Source organism: Hemitrygon akajei, chromosome 1, assembly GCF_048418815.1.
Source record: "Hemitrygon akajei chromosome 1, sHemAka1.3, whole genome shotgun sequence".
In the NCBI taxonomy this organism is placed as follows: domain Eukaryota; kingdom Metazoa; phylum Chordata; class Chondrichthyes; order Myliobatiformes; family Dasyatidae; genus Hemitrygon; species Hemitrygon akajei.
The window spans coordinates 210,850,707-210,873,418 of NC_133124.1; the positions used below are offsets into that span (position 1 = coordinate 210,850,707).

The 22,712-nt window shown below is 43.8% G+C and overlaps 1 protein-coding gene across 14 annotated transcripts in view; it reads right to left on the reverse strand.

Annotated features, from left to right (window-relative positions):
- LOC140735009 (ankyrin-1-like) overlaps positions 1–22,712 on the reverse strand; it is a 454,172-nt gene that overhangs the window by 280,266 nt on the left and 151,194 nt on the right. Inside the window, exon 1 of one of the 14 annotated variants that reach the window (XM_073059869.1) lies at positions 14,301–14,413. The exons of the other annotated variants lie outside the window; for them this stretch is intronic. Coding sequence (XP_072915970.1) covers positions 14,301–14,324 — 24 coding nt within the window. The 5' untranslated portion in view covers positions 14,325–14,413. Of the gene's footprint in view, positions 1–14,300; positions 14,414–22,712 lie in introns of those variants that run through there. 14 annotated transcript variants of the gene reach the window in all.

Sequence of the window (22,712 nt, forward strand, 5' to 3'; positions counted from 1 at the left end):
ACCCTATCGGATGAATAGTTTTCTATAATAACATTATCCCTCGGACAACACTACTCTGGATTCAACAGCTTATTCTTATCTGGTGTTTTCTTGATACCAGGAATTAGTATTCTGGAAGTTCTCTGTGTTGTCTCCAGCAGTTAAATGTCTTTCTCACTTCTTGGCATCAGATCAGGATGCAGCATTGGAGTTGTGAACTGACTAGACCATTGAAACCTGTGTCATATCTCCTCTAATTTTTATTTTATGCAAATCAACATGCTATTGGCCCGGTAGCTTGCTGCTTTGCAGAGGACAGGCTGGTTTAGCAAGGTCCACCGAGATTCCCCAGTCTCTCTGAATTTTACCCCTGGCATTTTAACAACCATTCACGATGCTGGGACCGGAGGCCGAGGGTTGAGCTGATTCCGCTCGTTCTTCCGTGATGTTTGCTCCTCTCTCCATGGCGATGAGGCCGTGAGGCTGCTCCGGCTGCTACGTGCTTCAGGTCTGCGAGCTTCACGTCGATTTGCCCCGCCGTGCGATGAACTGAGACTGGGGCTATGGGCCTACTCTGGCTGCTCCAGGATTTGGGTCTATGGAATCAATGTAGTCTGAATGCTGTCACTTGCTTTTATTGGTTGCATGATTTGTGTTTTATTTCTCTCTCTCTGCACATTAGGTGTTGGTCATTTTTTTTAAAATTAGGGTTCATTTGGGTTTTTTGCTTTGTGGCTGCCTGTAAGCAGACAAAATCTCAAGGTTGTATAATTTATACATACTTCGATAATACTTTGAATCCTTTAAAGCATACAGTATTCCCTTGCTGACTACATTGCCTTCCATGTTGCCCCATTTAACAACAAAATTTCAAAGAGCATAGGTGGATGACACATTCTCGCAAAGCCCCATCACCTATACAATCAGATTAATCTTGTGCTTCATTCCTCATCTTGCCCTCCTGATCCCTATATCTCATGATTCATTTAACATCCAAAAATCTCAGCCTTGAGTAAGAGAAACAATTGAAGAAGTTTCTGTTCACCTCAATGCAAGTACCTAATCAGCCAATCATGTGGCAGCAACTCAATGCATAAAAGCATGCAGACATGGACAAGAGGTTCAGTTGTCGTTCAGACCAAACATCAGAATGGGGAAGAAACGTGACTTCAGGAACTTTGACTGTGGAATGACTGTTGGTGCCAGACAGTGTGGTTTGAGTTTCACAGAATCTGCCGATCTAGTGAGTGACAGCTCCGTGGGTGAAAACACCTTGTTAACGAGAGAGGTCAGAGGAGAATGGCCGGGCTGGTTCGAGCTGACAGGAAGGCAACAGTAACTCAAATAACCACACATTACAACAGTGACGTGCAGAAGAGCATCTCTGAATGCACAACACATCAAACCTTGAAGTGGATGGGCTACAGCAGCAGAAGACCGATGACATACACTCAGTGGCCACTTTATTAGGTACAGGAGGTACCTACTAAAGCAGCCACCAAATATAGTTCTATCTCAAGATATTTTAGTGCACTAGTCAATTATGTGGTTATGGTTCCATGTAAAAATGGCAAACCAGAGTTTGTTCATTTATGTTCGTGAAACCCCATGTTAGTCTCTGAGTCTGACGCTCAGTATTGCACGGTGTGTAGACAAACAAGTGTTAGCATTGTTGTGGTAGCAGTTCAGCTCCTGGTCAGGCCCCTGTCCGCTCGTACCCTGTGAGAGCTCTGCACACAGACAGAAATTCCTCATGTGTCACAGTTAACTTGTCAGCACCGTTTCACGCTCTGCTTTCAACTGGGTCACGCTTGAGTGTTCCCGACAGATTCAGGAATGCACTGCAATCGGTTTTGTTCCCAGGCCCAAAATAAAATAAAGTGCTATTGTTTTGCGAATTTGACCGGGCGCTAGCTGTTAATTGAGACTCAACAAAAGCAAACAGCTTCTCTCTGAGGGGATTAGTGCTGTGCTATTGCTTCCCCAGTGGTCAGTCTGTTGGCTTCAGGCCAACGTTTAAATTGAGTTAATCACTGACTTGAGTCTCTTAGAGTCTCCTGTCTTTCTCCATGCTTTGGTCAGTCAGGAAAGCTCAGTCTGATGGTTCTTGCATCTCCATCACAGGTGCAACCCTTCCCAACATCGACGATATCTTCAAAAGGCGATGCCTCAAGAAGATGCCACCATCATTAAGGACTCTCACCATCTGAGACATGCCCTCTTCTCCTTACTACCATCAGGGAGCAGGTACAGGAGCCTGGGGATCCACACTCAATATGTCCGATCAGCTTCTTCCCTTCTGCCATCAGATTGATGATCGGTCCATGAACCCATGAACTCTACCTCACTATTCCTCTTTTGCACTCAGTACTTTTGTAATTTTACTGTCATTTTTAGGTCTTGCACTGCACTGTTGCCACAAAACAACAAATTTCACCACATAAGTCAGTGATAACAAACCTGCTTCTGATTCTAGTTTCTCAACACGGGCAGCTCTCAGGTGCTAACAACAACCTGGCCCTTAACACCCAGAAGACCAAGGAGATTGTTGTGGACTTCAGGCATGCTGGGAGCCACACTCACGTCCCCATCTACATCAATGGAGCTGTAGTGGAGTGTGTATCAAGCTCCAAGTTCCTTGGTGTCCACATTTCCGAGGATCTCACCTGGTCCCTGAACTCCTCCATCCTGATCAAAAAGGCGCAACAGCACTTTTATTTCCTGTGGAGCGTCAAGAAAGCTCACCTCTGTCCCAGGATATTGATGGACTTTTACCACTGTACCATTGAGAGCATACTCACCAACTGCATCTCAGTGTGGCATGGCAATTGTCCCGTATCGGACCGCAAAGCACTCCAGTGTGCGGTGAAAACTGCCCAGTGGATTATCGGCACCCAATTGCCCACCATTGAGAACATCTACCATAAACACTGCCTGGGCAGGGTGAAAAGCATTATCAAGGATGCATCTCACCCTAACCATGGTCTTTTGACTCCCCTCCCATCCAGTAGGCGCTACAGGAGCCTCTGCTCCCACACCAGCAGGCACAGGAAGAGCTTCTTCCCTGAGGCTGTGACCCTGCTGAACCTCACGTCACAGTGCTAAACAGTATTGCACCCATATTGTACTGTCTCAGTACTTTTATATTTGTGTGCTGTAGTACTTACTTTATATTTACAGTTATTTTGTAAATAACACTATTCTTTGCATTTTTCGTTAGATGCTAACTGCATTTCATTGGATTTGTATCTGTACTCGGCACAATGACAATGAAGTTGAATCTAATCTAATCTAAGAGTTCAAAGTTCAAAGTAAATTTTATTATTAAAGTACATACATGTCACCATATAAAAAACCCTGAGATACATTTACTTGTGGGCATAATCGATAAACCAAGAGAATAATAACCATAACGGAATCAATGAAAGACCTACAAGGTTTAAGTCACACAAGGCCTCAGTAAACTCAATAAGCTAGGTCTCCAGACTCAGGCTTCTCCATCTTAGCGCCACCAACAGTATCTCATTTGTCACAGTCAAATTCCAGGCATTTCCATAGCTTCTAAATTTATTGTGAGGAGCGACGAGCTAAAAGGAGCTGCATATTTGTACAACCTCGCATTCCATGTGTAGGAGAACCCGTAGTGGAGGAGGCACAAGACAGGTGAAAGAGGACCCTAGCGGTACGCAGACTGCGAAGTTTCATGTCTACGTCAAAACCAGCTTAGATCATTACGAATTTTCACACGCCATGTTTACAGTCTGCTTGAAGAAAAGAAAATGGGGCATTTGGGTTTTGAAGTCGCTTCATTTCAAAAGTGTCCTATTCCAACCATCATCGTTAAATCCAGTGATCACTCATCAACTAACAGACGCAGTGATCCAGCCATCACCCTGCCAAGGTGTTCCTTGTGCAGTTTTCACAATTCATAATGCCCTACATCTCTAATATATTCCTCTTCTTTAAGAAAGGAGAACTTAGACCACAACAGCAGAGTTCATGCCTTCCAGCTCATGATGTTGTGCTGACCTTTTAACCTACTCTTAAGCTCAATCTAACCCTTCCTCTGACATAACCTTCATTTTTCTATCATCCATGTGCCGATCTAAGAGTTTCCCCAATGTACCTGCCCCTACCACCACTCCTGGCAGGACGTTCCACGCACTCACCACTCTATTTAAAGAACTTAACGCTGACATCCCCTTATACTTCCATCTAACTACCTTAAGGTTATGCCCCCTTGTGTTGGTCACTTCCACCCTGGGTTTCTCTGAGTTCAATCCATTTTCCTGTTATCTCACTAACTCAACCCCTCAGCATTACGACATCCTTCCCAGTACCAGCTACCTTCCTCGTCTGGCTGCACTTAGTCTAGGAGCTGTACCAGTCAGAAATGACCCCTGTATTCCCGATTAACCCAAGCAGCATGGAAACAGCAGTGAGGAGAGCAGGTTGCTTTCTGGGCCAATATAATTGCATTATGGACCAAAGATGTAATGCTGAGGCTATATAAAGCATCGGCCAGACTTGCACTTTCAGTATTGTGAGCAGTTTTTGGCCTTTGTCTGAGAATGGGTGTGCTGGCATTGGAGAGGGTCCAGAGGAGGATCATGAGAATGATCCCAGAAATGACAGGATTAATGGGTGAGGAGTGTTGGATGGCTCTGGGCTTCTACTCACTGGATTTTAGAAACATGAGGGGGAATCTCATTGATACCTATTGAATATTGAAAGGTCGAAATAGAGTGAAAGTGAAGAGGGTGTTTCCTATAGTGGGGTAGTCTAAAACCAGAGGGTACACCCTCAGCTCACAAGGACGTCCCTTTAGAACAGGGATGGGTAGGAATTTCTTTCGCCAGAGAGTGGTGAATCTGTGGAATTCATTGACACAGACAGCTCTGGCGGCCAAGTCACTGGGTATATTTAAAGCAGAGGTTCTTGATCAGAAGGGTATGAAAGGTTACAGAAAAAGGGCAGGAGAATGGGGTGGAGAGGGAAAGTAAATCAGCTACGATGGAATGGTGGAGCAGACTCGATGGGTCAAATAGCCTAAATCTGCTCCCTTGCCTTATGGTTTAATTTTTACCGGAATATCTCAAGGTGAAATGATGAGGATGTGAAGAACTGAAGTTTGGCTTGGACAGTTCTGTTGTGGAAGATCAGATTCTAATTCCCCGTGACAGGAGATTACAAGCATCAGTGGTAAAGGGACAGCCTAGTTTAGCAAAAGCACTTTCAGATCTGAGTCAAATAACAACCGGTTCAATAGAAAAAATCAAGACTGACTCTTCATCTCCTTTGAAGTGTTATCCTTTCTGATAAGATTCTGAGCATTCTACAGCAACCAACATACAATTTTCAAATATTAATCCACTTCACTGCTTAAAGTCATCGTGCATTTTATTTTCACTCCTGCTTTTTATTAGGTACCTTTTACTACCACTGCATCTCAAATAACGAGGCAGCCTACAGAGGAGAAGTCATCACCCTGACACAGTGGTGTCAAGAAAACAACCTCTCCCTCAACATCACAAAAACAAAGGAGCTGGTTGTGGATTACAGGAGGAATGGAGACAGGCTCACCCCTGTGGACATCAATGGGTCTGAGGTAGAGGGGGTGAACCGCTTCAAGATCCTTGGTGTACACATCACCGAGGATCTCACATGGTCTGTACGTACCAGCTGTGTGGTGAAAAAAGCACATCAGCGCCTCTTCCACCTCAGACGGTTGAAGAAGTCCTCAAATCCTGAAGACTTTCCTTGGGGCACAATTGAGAGCATCCTGACTGGCTGTATCTCCGCCTGGTATGGAAACTGTACTTCCCTCAATCGCAGGACTCTGCAGAGAGTGGTGCAGACAGCCCAACACATCTGTGGATATGCACTTCCCACTGCTCAGGACATTTACAGTGACAGGTGTGTAAAAAGGGCCCGAAGGATCATTGGGGACCTGAGTCACCCCAAGCACAAGCTGTTCCAGCTGCTACCACCCGGGAAACGGTACCACAGCATAAAAGCCAGGACCAACAGGATCTGGGTCAGCTTCTTCCACCAGGCCAGCAGACTGATTAATTCCCACTGACACAATTGTATTTCTAAGCTATATTAACTGTTCTGTTATATATCTTACTGTACATACTATTACTAAAGTTTGCACATTGCACATTCAGATGGTGACGTAACGTAAATATTTTACTCCTCACATACGTGAAGGATGTAAGAAATAAAGCCAATTCAATTCAACTCACATCAGCCACTCTCTCCACAACCCCTCAGAACTCTCCACCTCCCCCCACGTTTTACACTCCACATCTCACACCTACAGCGACAGCCACTGACCTATTGTGTTTTCGTGTGCCCAGCTGCTACTGAGAAGAGTTCTTCTTGCCAGGAGTCACTTTGTCACTTTACCAGTTTCTATCAGAGTCACCTTACACTTTATCGGGACGGCAATGGAAGAGGATCTTTTCCAATCCTGATCAAGGGTTTCAGCGCAAAACATCATCTGTTTATTCCTCTCCATAGATGCTGCCTGAGCTGCTGAGTTGCTACAGCATTTTGTGCATGTTGTAATGTATATAAGCTAATCTTATGTATGTACGGCCACACTTAAGTCAGGTCACTTTTTATTGTCATTTTGACCATAACTGCTGGTACAGTACACAGTAAAAACGAGACAATGTTTTTCAGGACCATGGTGCTACAAAAACTACACTGAACCACATAAACCAACACAAAAACTACACTAGACTACAGACCTACCCAGGACTGCATAAAGTGCACAAAACAGTGCAGGCATTACAATAAATAATAAACAAGACATTAGGCACAGTAGAGGGCAGTACGTTGGCAGTAAGTCAGCAGTTGTTTGTACATTGTATTTTATAGGATTGCCTTTATATTTATATTTGTTATGTTATTATGCTTATTGTGTTTATTTTATGCTGCTTCAGAGCTGGGATAACAATTTTATTCTCCTTTATTCGTGTACTGAAGAATGACAATAAACAATCTGGCATCTTGAATTTTTCCTAACAATCAAATAAATCCTCTGCTTTTGTTCTACTGGTTAAGATATAAAACATAAACCTTCTGCTCGTATCAGGTAGATAACCAACGGTAACTAGTGGAAGCACAGGAGACTGCAGTTGCTAGAATCTGAAGCAAATAAACTGTTAGAAGAACTCAGCAAGTCAGGCAGCATCAGTGGGAGGAAAGAAATGGTTACCATTTCAGGTCAAAACCCCGCAACCAAGAAAGCCCAGCAGCGTCTCTACTTTCTGTGAAGGCTGAGAAAAGTCGAACTCTCACATGTCATTCTCACTGCATTCTACAGAGGTGGTATTGAGAGCATCCTGAGCAGCTGCATCACTGCCTGGTTTGGGAATTGCACCGTCTCGGATCGCAAGACCCTGCAGCGGATAGTGAGGTCAGCTGAGGAGATCATCGGGGTCTCTCTTCCCGCTATTACAGACATTTACACTACACGTTGCATACGCAAAGTTAACAGCATTATGAAGGACTCCATGCACCCCTCATACAAACTCTTCTCCCTCCTGCCATCTGGCAAAAGGTTCGAGCTCTCACGACTAGACTGTGCAACAGTTTCCTCCTGCAAGCCATCAGACTCCTCAATACTCAGAGTCTAGACAGACATCTACATCGTTTATCATTATATTGTAATTTGTCCTCTACTGTGCCTATTGTCTTGTTTATTAATTATTGTACTGGCCTGCACTATTTTGTGCACTTTATGTAGTCCTGTGCAGGTCTGTAGTCTAGTGCAGCTTTCATGTTGTTTTACATAGTCCAGTGTAGCCTTGTGCTGTCTCACATAGTCTAGTGTAGTTTTGTGTTGTTTCATGTAGCACCAGGGTCCTGGAGGAACATTGTTTCGTTTTTACTGTGTACTGTACCAGCAGTCTATGGTCGAAACGACAATAAACTTGACTTCTAACTCAAGGTTCCCAAACTTCTTTATGCCATGGACCAATGCCATTAAGCAAGAGATCCATGGACATCAGGTTGGGAACCCCTGCCCTGACTTTTCCTGGTGGAGCTCAGGGATCTGGCTCTTGAAGGGCATGGATCAGGGTGCCAGCAGTTATTTTCTCTGGAGAGCGTCTTTGGGAAAGAGGCCGTGTACAAACACTTGTGACAGTGGGAGTGACCCTTATGTCTGATGCAACCGGGCCTCTGTTCGGTGAACACTTATGTTTTGACTGTGCTGTTGGCTATCTTATCTTGAAGGCAGCTTCAGCAGATTAAAATTCTCTACAAACAGTCGAGAGTTTCCCCAGGGCTTCACTAACATAGCAGCATCACCAGAAGTGTAATCTTGACAATAGGTCTATGTGCACAAACAGAACATTTCTGCATCGTTGTGGGTGTTTAGCTGATTGTTAATTAATTGCTCGTGTAGTGAACTCCTGTATTTCATGGCAGCGTGTGAAGGTGCCACCTCTCTGGGATGGGAGGTGCTGGAGGGAGGACAGCGTTGCCTGGTACACACACTGTATGAAGGACGAATAGAAATTGCATCACCCGAGCCAGCACTATCAAGATATTTTGATGGATTTTTATTTAATTCATTTACTGAATGAGGCTGTTGAAGGTAAGGCCTTCATTTACTGCTACATATCTCACTGCCCTTGAGAAGGTGATGGTGAGTCATCTTCTTGAAACACTGCAGTTTGTGGTGAAGGAGTTCCACTGAGGGTGGATTTCCAGGACTTAGACCCGACAAAGAGGGAAGTGAGAAGAGAACTAGAGGTCTTGGGTTAAGGGTGAAAGGTGAAATTCTGAATGGGAACCTGAGGGGAATCTTCTTCTTTCGGAGGGTGGTAAGAGTGTGGAACGAGCTGCCAGTGTAAGTGGTAGATGTCGGTTCGATTGCAACATTTAGGAGAAGTGTGGATGGGAGGGTGTGGAGAGCTATGGTCCAAGTGTAGGTTGGTGAGGCGATTTCTCAGTGAGAACTGTCTTCAGATGCTAAACGCTGTGTCTATCTCCAGGTAGAATGTGAAGGATTGCTGTGTCTTTTCCCAGGAGATCTCAGAAGATTTTGTGAAAATGTAGAACTATTTTCTAAAGGTATAAACAGGAACTTTGGACTAGTTCAGAACATTAACCATAAAGAAAGGTGCAAAAGAGCTAGTAGAATATGAAACAGAGCAGCAGAATATAAGACATATAAGTATCTGGGATATCAACAAGCAAAGCAAATAGATCATAGTGCGATAAAGTGCTAATAGCACTCCCAACCCTCACCCCTGCACCACTTTCACTTATTGTCCTTCTTGTCACACGTCAAAAGGCTACATAATCTAAGTAATCACTATCCAGAGATGAGAAGCAAGTAACCTTTCCTCAGGATTGTCCTGAATTTGCATCTCACGGGATCTGAAAAAGTGTGGAGAACATAACAGCCTTTATGCTGTAATGTTCTGAATCAGAATTCATTTTATTATTGCTGATTATAGATTTATTATGGCACTGGTGGTGGTACGTCTCTACCAAAGGAGGTGTAAGGCGCTCCTTCCCTCCTCTAGCCTGCAGGTCACCCTTGGGCAAAGTATAGCATCTCCTTAGCCCTCCACATCCCACCCACGATCAGGGTCACATGAAGCCATGGGATGGTCATATGAGCACCTGGCACAGATCGCAAGTCCTGGCTATGCGACCACTGATACCAGGCAGACAATCTTTGAAGAGTATCGATAATGGCTGGGTTCACCCGTCTTGTAAAGTCACTGCCCAGAAGAAGACAATGGCAAACCACTTCTGTAGGAAAATTTGCCAAGGACAGTCATGGTCATGGAAAGACCACGATCGGCCACATCATACGACATGGCACATAACAAACAAATGATATGTCATGAAATTTGCAGCTTTGCAGAGCAGTACAGTGCAATACATAAAAATACTAAAACGATCTTCATTGTTAATGAACTGACTACAAACTCTCACATCTCTACAGATGTGCCATGGAGAACATTCTATCTGGCTGCCTCACTGTCTGGTATGGGGGTGGGGGGCATTACTACTGCACGTGATCAAAGTAAGCTGCAGAGAGTTGTAAATCGAGTACCATCATGGGTACTTGCAGTATCTAAGACATCATCAAGTAGTGGTGCCTCATTAAGTCCCCCCACCACCCAGGACAGGCCCCCTTCTCATTGCTACCAGCTGGAAGGGGGTACAGAAGCCTGAAGGCACACTCTGAGTGATTCAGGAACAGCTTCTTCCCCCCTGCTATACGATTTCTGAATGGATATGGAACTCAGGAATATTTATTTATTTATTTATTATTTAATCTCTTTATACACACACACACACACACACACACACACACACACACACACACACACACACACACACACACACACACACGTATATATAAAATATTTATTTAAATATTTCTTATTTACCTTATTTATTTTTGTTTTTGTATGACTTGTTTAATTTAAAGGGTTTATATATATACTGTATATATATTTACTGTAATTCACAGTTGTTTTCTATATTATCATGTGCTGCATCGTACTGTTGCCGTAAAGTTAACAAATCTCATGTTATTCCTGATTCTGATTCAAAGTGTGACTGTTGTTTCCAAGCCATTGCAGCAGCCACTCTAGTGCAGAGCAAGATTCCAGAAACACCAGGGCGCTTGGTGGTGCTATAATTGTGGGCCAAAACACCAGCAGGACTCAGCTGGCAAACCGTACTCTGGCATCGTCAGCATGTCACGGACTGGTTAAAGACTAGAGCGCAGAAAGCCATTCAGCCTAGCAAGCTTCACCTGGGGGCCTTTCTATTTGTTCCAGTCCTCAGCTCTTTCCTAATATCCCTGCAATGGTTTCTCCTTTAACTCTACCTCTAAGTCCCATTCGGAAGCTGCGAGCAGCTGGGACCTTGGTTTAATAGCCCAGAAACCGGAGCAAGATGAAGCCATTTGGACTTTTAATTTAGTATCTCCCAGACTATGCAGGGCTTTCAGTATTGCCATAGTTTGTGTGCAATGTAACAAGCCAGCCAGGCTCATTGGAAAACAAGATCTGCCTTCCTTTTCCCTGTCTTTGGGATGAAATGTGAGGTTCCAGCAACACTGTCCTGTCTTTACAGTGCTCGTTCCTCATTCCTCTCTCTCTTTGCCCTTCAACACAGTTGACCCGTGGCGATTCCTTATCCCTACCACTGGCTGGAATGCTGTTCCTCCACTGTGATGTGAACTAGTTAGAAACTGTTTCTGACATTCAGCTGAAATTGCTCCACGAAGTAAACAGATTAGTTCATTGCTTATCTCAATGTTGCCGATGGGAGTCGTCGGGGTGTTGGACTATGTAACACGCTGATTAACTTCAGTTTACTTATAACAGGGCAGAAGATTACTCATAAACAAGAGAAAGTCCGCAGATGCTGGAAATCTAAAGCAATACGCAAAAAATGCTGGAAGAACCCAGCAGGTCAGGCAGCATCTATGGAAATGAATAAACAGCCAACATTTCAGGCCAAGACCCTTCTTCGGAACTGAGAAGGATTGTGGAAGATACCAGAATAAAAAAAAGTGGGGAGAGAGACGAAGGAGGCTAGCTGGAAGGTGATAGATGAGGGCTGGAGAAGAAAGATTCTGATAGGAGAGGAGAGAAAGGGGAAGAGAAGGAGAACTGGGGGAAGTAACAGGCAGGTGGGAAGAGGCAAAAAGTTAGAGTGGGGAATAGAGGAGGAGGAAGAAGGTTATTCAGCCTATAAGATCCATGCTAGATCCTGGAGGTGTAATCCAATCAGTCCCATCCTGCCTCCTCTGGTTTCCCTGGAATAGACTCACTTTCATATCTGCCCATCAACTCCCCCCTAATTATTCTGCTATTTTATCCCCAAGTAGGATAATTTACAGAAACCATTTAGCCTGCACATCTTTGGGACATGGGAAGAAAAGGAGCAGGAGGGAGCCCACTTGGTCATAGGGACACCTTGCAGACTCCACACGGACAGCATCGGAGGTCAGGTTGAAACCTGGGCCTCAGGGGCAGTGTGGCGGTGGCAGGGCCATTCCGCCCAATACCCTCTGCATGGCACGCTCTGGAACTTTAAAAAAAAGTTATAAGGAAATGTTGCACTTCTGTATGCCCGACATAACCCCAGTTCCTCCTGATCCCCGAGTCAGTAAGCATAGTCATTGTGGTGATGTCAGACACACTTGGGCCAATTTGTCTACACTGACACCAACAATAATAACCAGCCCATTCTGCTTAGCAGTGTGACTCATGCATTACTCATTTACTTCAAAGCTGCACATTCCAAGAGCTCCTTGGATGAATGTTACCACTCATCATCCTATCCAGACAATTGTTTTTCCACCGATATATCAATTGACCTCCATGCATCACTGTGGTAGATTCTGTCAGTTGACAAGGCTCCTTGACAAAGTACAAGGAGCAGGGCTGAGCCACCATCTGAATTTTAACTCATGATTACTTAAAGTAAATGAGGTATCAGTGGTCTAGCTAAAACACCAAGTGCAAGGATTGGAGCTAGCCAGTTTGTAAGTACTTAGAACATAGGATGCTATGTTCTGCATGCCTCAGGCCCTTCAGCTTACGATGTTGTGCAAAACTTTTAACCTACTGTAAGGTCAATCTAACCCAGACATCCTACAGAAGCCTCAAATTTTGTTTCATCCATGTGTCTGTTTAAACCTTTCTTAAATGACTCCAATGTATCTGTCTCTACCACTACCCTGGCCATGGCTTTCTATGCAACCACTACTCTCTGTAGAAAGAACCTACCTCTCGCTTCTCCCCTACACTTCATCCCAAAATTATGCCATCTCACATTAGCTATTTCTGCCCTGGGAAAAAGTCTCTGGATATCCACTTTATATATGCCCCTTCTTATCTTCTACATCGCTAATCCTCCTTCACTCCAAAGAGAAAAGCCATAGCTCACTCAACCTATCTTCATAAGGCATCATCCTGGCAAACCTCTTCTGCACCCTCTCTAAAGCTTCCACATCCTTCCTATAGTGAGGCGATCAGAACTGAACACAATATTCCAAGCATGGTCTAACCAGGGTTTTATACGCTCAGTGGCCACTTTATTAGGTACACCTGCTTGTTATTGCAAGTATCTAATCAGCCAATCATGTAGCAGCAACTCAATGCATAAAAGCATGCAGACATGGTCAAGAGGCTCAGGTGCTGTTCAGATCAAACATCAGAATGGGGAAGAAATGTGATCTTAGTGACCTTGACCGTGGAATGATCGTTGGTGCCAGATGGGGTGGTTTGAGTATCTCAGAAACTGATGATCTCCTGGGATTTTCAGCCTCTATAACAGGGGCTCCCAGGTTTTTTATCTATGCCACAGAGCCTTACCGAGAGGTCCTTGGACCCCAGCGGGAACCCCTGCTCTACAGTTTACAGAGAATGGTGTGAAAAACAAAAAAAAAATTCCAGGGAGTGACAGTTCTGCGGGTAAAAATGCCTCATTAATGAGAGAAGTCCGAGAATAATGGACTAATGGTTTAAGCTGACAGGAAGGTGACAATAACTCAAATAACCCTGCATTACAAGGGTGGTTTGCGGGAGAGCATCTCTGACCGCAAAGCCCTTTGAACCTTGAAGCGAATGGGCTACAGCAGCAGAGCACCAGGCACGTACACTCAGTGGCCACTTTATTAGGTACAGGAGGTGGTTACTAAAGTGGCTACTGAGCGTAAGTAACTACAGAATAACATGGGATTAGTTTCATTTGGCATCATGGATAGCAGAAACACTGTGGGCCCAAGGGTATGTTCCTGTGCTTGTACTGTAGTATATCTGCTGTAAAGTAGACATTCCTGAATTACAGAGAAATCTGCATTAAATCCAGTTCCCCAGAACGAAGGCTTTGCAATTGCCTGTACAGTAGTAGTGTGATCACCTGGCCACTGAGCATAGAGCTGCAGAATTATCTCGCAGTTACCTGCTTGCTGAATCTACCCATGTTTTTGCTTCAGGTTTACAATTCTCAAGAGCTCCATCCACATTGAGGGATAACAATGAAACCGGATATAAAAGTGCAGTTCACGATAAACAACTTGACCTTCTCTCTGTAAACACCATACTCTTCTTCTAACTCCCTCACAGTCCCTCTGGCAGTGGAGAGCCGAGAACCGATGCCACTTTTGAGGGAATATCCCAACCACTGACTCTAACTTTACAATATTCCCAGGAAAACTGGTTCGGGTTTCGGAGCCCACCTACACCGGAATCTTCGTTCCTCTCTTGTTCAGAACCTGGCTTCACCTACTTTCAACAGAAGAAAAGCTTGTTACTCACTTTCCTGAAGCATATGAGAGACATTCCAGCCAGCTGTGGATTATTCCAGCATCAGGTCTGCAACGCACAGTGACATGTCGGAACAGGCGCAGTCACTGACACTGTCGGCGCATTTCTCTTCTTATCTTATGGGCTCAGCCCAGGAGCACTCAGCTTTATCAAGAAGTTGAAGCACTATCGTTGTGACATATGTCAGGGAGTGTGCTCATTATTTGGTCCCCTCCCCTGCATAGAAGCAGGCACAAGAAACTTCTGTAATCTGGTTCAAGTCTCTTCTAGCTGAAGCCCACTACAACTTGCTCCTTCCATGCCTCTCACCCCAGTGACCAGTATTAGAACTGGCGTCCAGGTACCGTTACATGAGTTCTTTCAGAGAAAGACGTGCAAGAAAGTTTACATGGATATTGTCGTGGACTTGAGGACCTGAGATAAAGGGAAAGGTTGAATACTTTAGGACTTTATTCCCTGGACTGTTGGAGAATGAGGGGGTATGAGACAGAGGGGGCATGGTGGAGATATATCTCTACCAAAGGAGGTGTAAAGCATTCCTTCCCTCTGCTAGAATGCCCTCGGACAAGGTGTAGCACCTGCTTAGTGCCCCTTCCCCACCACAATCAGGGTGACATGAAGCCATGGGAGCAGGTGGTGGATGGTCGTACAAGCAGCTGGTGCACATCACAAGTCCTGGTTCTGCGATTGATGACAATTTCCAAAGATATTTATTAATAATGAGAGGGGTCACCTGACTTAGAAAGACACTGCCCAGAAGAAGGCAAAGGCAAGTCACTTCTGTAGAAGAAATTTGCCAAGGACAATCATGGTCGATAGACCATAATCGCTCACGTCATATGACAGGGCACATACTGATGATGATGAAGGGTAATAGTTGGCACCTGTATCACAAGGAACACGGAACCCTAAATGAACGTGCCTCATGAAGGAATATTTGAAGAAAGTTGGTGAGGAACTTGGAAAGGGAAGGTGTAAGTCTTGCTGTTGCCCATGTCAGAACAACCAACATCGACAGAGATAGGGAGGAAGTGTTTCAGGAGTTTGACTCTGCATTAAAACAGGAGCTCAAAGGTAATCATCTTTGGGTCACTAACTGAGCCATTTGCAAACTGACACAGAAACAGGCAGAATTAACAAATGGTGGAAGGGCTAATGGGGTAAAAAGAGGTTCTTGTTCATGGAACTTTGAGACAAAAAGGACCTGTACTCCAGGAATCGGCTCTGCCTGACCCAGGATGTCCCATCAGAAGGGAGAAATGGAGAAGTGGGGAAGGTTTAAACTTGTAATAAATTGAGAGAAATCTATATATACTAGAGCAATCTTCAGCCTGGTTTTCCACTTAATGCCATCTACCTTCACCTAGAGTATAGACCTCCATACCTCTCTCATCCATGTAACTACCAAAACTTCTCTTAAATGTTATAATTGAACCCACATCTATCACTTATGCTGGTAGCTCATTCCAAATTCACACCACTTTCTGTTTGAAGAAGATCGCCCTTTGATTCCTCTTAAATAATTCACCTTTCAACCTAAACCTATGATGTCCAGTTCTTGTCTCACCCAACCTGAGATTAAAAAATGCTGGCATGCATTCACCCTATCTATATTCCTCATAATTTTATATCACCATCATCTTCATTCCGTACCATCTTGTATGCCATGACGATCACAGTCTTATGGCCATGCTTATTCTCAGCAAATTTTTCTACAGAAGTGTTTTACCATTGTCTTCTTCTAGGCCTTGTCTTTACAAGATGGATGACTCCAGCCATTATAAATATTCTTCAGAGATGGTCTGCCTGGCGTCAGTGGTCACATAACCAGCTGCTCATACGAACATCCACCACCTGCTCCCATGGCCTCACGTGACTCTGATCGGGGGCAGCGGGGTTAAGCAGGTGCCACACCTTGGCCAAGGGGTGACCTGCAAGCGAGTGGAAAGGAGTACCTTACACCTCCTTTGGTAGAGACATACCCCTCAACCCCACCACCTCGAATACCTCTATCAATACCTCAATATTCAATACCTCTAATACCCCTATCAATACTCCCCTCATTCTCCTATGCTCCAGGGAATTAAGTCCTAATTTATTCAGCCAATCCCTGTAACTGAGGTCCTCAGGTTTGAGCCACATCCTTGTAAACTTCTTCCGGACTCTTTAAATCTTATTTCTATGTTTCCTGCAGGTAGGTGACCAGAACTGCACACATACTCCAAATCTGGCCTCAGCAAAGTCTCTTGCAACTTCAACATAATATCCCAATTCCTGTGCTCAGTACTTTTGTTGATGAAGGCCATTGTGCCAAAAGCTCTCTTTATCTACCTGTGAAGCCACTTCCAAGGAATTATGGATCGGTATTCCCAGATCCATTTGCTCTACGACAGTCCTCAGTTCTCTACCATTCACTGTGTATGTTCTACCCTGGTTTGTCCTCCCATGAAATGTAAGCAGCCTAAATATATTTAAAATTGGAAAATAAAGCATTGGACATAAATCTAGAAAGTACATTGATGCCAAGGGATTAAATAGAAATTGAGAGCAGGAATCTGAAAATAATGTTCAACCATAAAGTGAAGGAAATCCTATTAAAAGTAAGTACACCTCTGTATGACAATGAAAATATGGGCTGTAATGAAAAGGAGAGTTGGGAAGAAGCGAACACAGTTGGGAATACCAAGGTATTGCCATGGATAAGAAATGACGAGGAATTAAGAGTGCAGTTGATATATTAATGTCTGCAACTATGAAGGAGGGTGATGGGGTGGAGATACGTCTCTACCAAAGAAGGTGTAAGGCGCTCCTTCCCTCCGCTAGTCTGCAGTTCACTATTGTGCAAGGTAGCACCAGCTTAGCCTCCCAATTAGGGTCACATAAAGTCAGTGAGCAGGTGGTGGATGGTCATACAAGCATTTGGTGCATATCACAAGCACTGGTTATGCGACCACTGACACCAGGCAGACAATCTCTGAAGAGTACTGATATTGGCTGGGGTCACCCGTCTTGTAAAGATACAGTCCAGAAGAAGACAATGGCAAACCAATTCTGTAGAAAAATTTGCCAAGAACAAACATGGTCATGGAAAGACCACGATCGTCCACATCATATGACACAGTACGTAACAAACAAATGAACAATGAAGGGGAAAGGGGCTCTTAAGTAATTGTACTTACACCTAATAAAGTGGCCACTGATTGGAACCTGGTCTGGTCTTCTGCTGCTGTAACCCATCCACTTCAAGTGTTGACGTGTTGTGCAATCAGTGATGCTCTTCTGCAACCACTGTTGTGGTTATTTGAGTTACTGTGGCCTTCCTGTCAGCTTGAACAGGTCTGGCCATTCTCCTCTGATTTCTCTCATTAAACGAGGCATTTTCACCCACAGAACTGCCACTCACTGGATGATTTTTTTTTGTATTTTGCACCATTCTCTATGAATTCTAGAGATAGTTGTGTGTGAAAATCCCAGGAGATCAGCAGTTCCTGAGATACTCAAACCACCCCATCTGGCACCAACAAACATTCCACAGTCGAAGCCACAAAGATCACATTTCTCCCCCATTCTGATGTTTGGTCTGAACAACAACTGAACCACTTGACTATGTCTGCATCCTTTTATGCTTTGAGCTGCCATCACATGATTGGCTGATTAGATATTTGCATTAACAGGCAGGCGTAACTAATAAAGTGGCCATGGAGTGTATTAGAGATAACGTAATGGCAGTAGGAAAAAGAATAGAGCTTTAAGGAAGACAAAGATAGAAGGCAAGAATGCAAGATAATTAGGGATAGATCACATTAATTAGCAGAGTCTTTAGACGAGTGGGAGAGAGGTGGAGAAAGAAAAATGCGGGCAAAGTAGGGAAGTGAGTAAAAAAGAGAGAATAATAGTCATTGGGGATTCTGACTACTACCAATTAAGTGAAGCAGAGAGGGAGGTAAACAAGATAAGTGAGAGGATTTCCTGCAATGTATGCATCTAAAACAGGTGGGGTTCTCTTTTAGATTTGGTGACATGTGAAATGAACCAGAGCAATGATAGCGAAGGCAGAGAAAATGAACTGAACATGAGAGTTATGAAACAGACTCTGTCCTCTGAGATCCATCATGAGTAAAGCAAAAGAGTCGGGAGTCTGCCCAAAGTCTCCCTAAAGAAGCCAACGTTTCACTGGTCCTGCGAATTGCTGATAATCCATGACCTCTCCAGGAATCGAGGACATTGATGCCTCACGTTATTTGCAGAAGTCTCCTCACAAGCTTCTCATCAGCCACCAGCTGCCCTGACTGTGAACCGGTCTGTGCTTCCTCTCCATGGTCTTCTCATCCATCTCAGAGCTCACAGTATTAGAGTGGAGGAAAAGCACCCTCAGTCCTGATGAACTGCTGAAGAAGAAGGTAGATGATGGATTTCTAGCTGGCTTCAATGTAGAGTGCAGAAAGTGGGAGTAAAGTGTGCAGATTATTCTTAGTTTATCGCCATGTACACCAAGGTGCAATGAAATTCCTTGCTTGCATGAAGCTAACCCACCACCTAGGACGTGCTCTCTTCTCACTGCTGCCATCAGAAAGAAGGTACAGTAGCCTCAGGACTCACACACCAGGTTCAGGAACAGTTACTACCCCTCAACCATCAGGCTCTTGAAGCAAAGTTCACTCAACTTCACTGAAATGTTCCCACAACCAATGGACTCACTTTCAAGGACTCTTCTCCTCGTGTTCTCCATATTTATTGCTTATTTATTTTTCTTATTGTTTCTTCTTTTTGCATTTACACAGTTCATTGTTCTTTGCACTTTGGTTGAACACCCTCATTGGTTGATTCTGTTATAGTTATTATTTTATAGATTTGTTGAAAATGCCCACAAGAAAATGACTCTCAGGATTGTATATGGTGACATATATGTACTTCGATCATAAAATCTTACTTCAAACTTTGAACTTTGAAGCTCACAGAGTAAACAGTGTACACAGCAATAACACGAGGGAAATACAATAGAGGTTTTTAGAAGGCTCTTAGCTAGGCATGAGAATGGAGGGATGTATAGGCAGAAGGGATTAGTTTAATTTGGTATCTCATTACTAGTTTAATTAGTTCAGCACAGCATTATGGGGTTAAGGGCTGATTCCTGTGTGGTACATCCTCGGTCAAACTAATACAGTGAAAATGCAAGACACTGGTCCGGTCAGGATGGTGCCAGTGAACAACAGTACCTTGGGTGACAACTTCCAGGTTGTCCACAGAACTCAATTCAGTTCAGTTCAGTTTATTGTCATTTAGAAACCACAAGCGCAATGCAGTTAAAAAATGAGACAACGTTCCTCCAGAATGATATCACAAAAGCACACAACAAAACAGACTGCACCGGAAAATCCACATAATGTTTGGTAATCCCCAAATCCAGAGTCCGGGGAGGCTGCTGCGTATTAATATCGCACTACCATCTTAGTGCGTTCCCCGGAAAGGAGCTCCAAATCCACCAGACGAAACAAGACTACCCAGACACACCAGGTCAAGAGACCAACTCTACCACCCAACAAACTAAAAACTAAAGCTACAAGACCTACACAAAAACCACATAATTACATATAGTTAACATATAGTTACAACAGTGCAGACAATACCATAATTGATAAAAAAAACAGACCATGGGCACAGTAAAAATAGTCCAAGGATGTTAAAAGACTATAAGTTCGAAAGAAACCACCACACAGTTTCCACAAGTCCTCAGGGTCCCGACAGACTCATCATCCCACGCAGGCGGCAGAAGGGACTTCCAAGGTGCCGCCGGACTCAGCCTCGCAGACGCAGCACACAGTGAAAGCACCCCGACCGCAGTGGACCCCGAGTCCGTCGAACCTCTGAGCCTCTAACTGTGGTTGTCTGGAGAAGATGTATCTCAGGGTTGTATACTGCATACATACTTTGAACATTGAAATTTTGAACAACAGAACGATGCAAAAATTGTAATGCTAAAAGAAATGCTGAATTGACAGTAATTATTGTCACACCTACTGAATATGGTGAAAAACTTTGTTTTGCCTGCCACCCAGCATTGATTACTTCACAACATCAGTACATTGAGGTAATATGAGGAAATTAGTAATGGAGGTAGAGTTAGCAATTGATAGAAGTAGAAGGTGGGTGGTGTTGTTCTATAAGTATTCAGCATCAGTATCACTGCTGCTCAGAACTGACAGTGAGTGTTGCATTCAAGAAAGAAACTTCTAAATATGAGGACGATGCCTTAAAGGAAATTACTGAGAACATCTCTGCACTTCCAGAATGGGGAAATAATTGGCAGATAAGATTCCACATAGCTAAATGTGAGCTAGTACATTTTGGTTAGAAGAATAGAGTTGATTACTTTAAAGGTGCAAGCCCCAGGTGTAGCAGAAGAACAAAAGGTCCTCGAAGTGTAAATATACAGTACCGATCACATCATATTCTGTTCAGCCCCATGTTTTCCAATTAAAACTGACTCCCATTTCAACAAATCGTCCTTGTTTTCATATCTTTCATGTCCTCAGCCTTTTCTCTCCTTCCTACCTCTGTAGTCATATGAGTAAAATCACCGTGCTCTTCCTATCCTGTTTCCTTGCCCAGGGAGTGGAACCGCTTTGAGCAGCGTTTCCTCTTCCCAGGTTCCCTGTCACCATCATCTCTCCTGTAGCACTCCCACACTTAAAGCACAGAGCATTTGTTTCTGCAGCTCAGTGCTGAAGAGCTAAGGTCTTTCAGAAGCTCTGTCACCTTTTGAAGGAACTATTCCCAATTTGCAGTCCTTCAGTGAGGGCCTGAGTATGATTCTCAGTCCAAGTCATAGTTGAAGGTGAATTTGCAATTGTCTGCATTATCACGTGTTACGATCCAGCAACAATGAATATATAATTGAGACAGGTTTTTTACAACAAATAACACATTTATTAAACACTGCTAAAAAAAATACCCAAAAGTAAACAAACGACTAACTTAACCGGAAGTCGGCTGCGATACGTCAGCTCGAACAGTTCTTAAAGTGAGAAATGCGAACTCAGTTCTTTAAAGTAGTATTGCAAAAAGTCTAAAATGATTTACACAGTCAATTAAGGGAGAAACTTTTCTTGAAGTAATTAAATCCTCTTTTGCGACATTACTGCTGATCCCAACCGAAGTATGCTTTGCCGAGGGATTTACGATTGAAGGAAATAAAGCGGCTTAAAGGCACTGACCTTTCCTTGGCGAAACTCTGCATCCAACTGTCTGCTCTTTTTTGGCAAAGCAAGAGTTATCATGGACACAAGTTACTAATTCCTCATACGAAGATTAAATAAAGGTCAAATCTGTTTCACTGTCGACATTAATTTTCCTCAATCCTCCAGCTTCCCGAACTTCAATAAATCTTCACTCTCCGACTGGACTTTAACTGGCAGTATTGTAGCAAAACTGCCAGCAAAAACCTTTGAGACTTAAGACAGAAAGTAAAACTCCACTTTAAAACAAAACTGCGTCATAACATCGAACACGCAGCAAAACGGAGTCACTGGCGAATTCCACCACAAACTGCCCCGCGTCACAGGGAGGGGTTCTCCTTTTATACCCTGTTGAAAAAAACTATCACATGACCTCTCACTGGTGGGAAAATTACATCGCTCCACCATCACAAGACCATTACATCATGCCCAGCATAGCCTCAACTACATCACGGTCATGTGACAGGCACAAGATACCCACGGGGGCGTAAACATGTCACCCCATTGAGGCAGATTCTTCTGAATTCTTAGCATATTAGACACTTGTCAGGACCTCACAAGTTATTTGATGCTCCAGAAACACCCTGTGCTCTGACAGAACAGAGGGACCTTCAAGTATATGGTTCCCTGCAAGTGGAGTCATGGATAGACTATCTGCTTCCCTCTGAAGAGACCTCCGACCTTGGATAGACTTCCCATTTTCCATTCCCGAATTCCAAATAAAATCCCAACCTGTTCATCCCCTCTCTATAATTCAGTCTCTCAATTCCTGGCAACACCCTTCTAATTTTTTTCTCTGTTCTCTTACCAATTCAATAACATCTTTCCTATTGCATGGTGGCTAAAACTGAACACGATACTCCAAGCTCAGCTTCCTTGGCATCTTGTACAAGAGTACCAAGACCTACAAGCTTTTATATTCAATGCCCTGTCTGAAGAGGCCAAAGGGTTTCTTCACCACCCTGTTATTACCACTTTCAGAGAACCATGTATTTGAACTCTGAGGTCCCTCTGTTCTGCGATTCCTCCACTTCACTCTGATTTGACTTTGTGAAATGTACTGGCTAACATTTATCAGAATTAGATTCCATTTTCCATTCTTGAATTGCCAATAAAGTCCCAACCTGTTCATTCTCTCTTTATAACTCAGTCCCTTGGGTTTTGATGG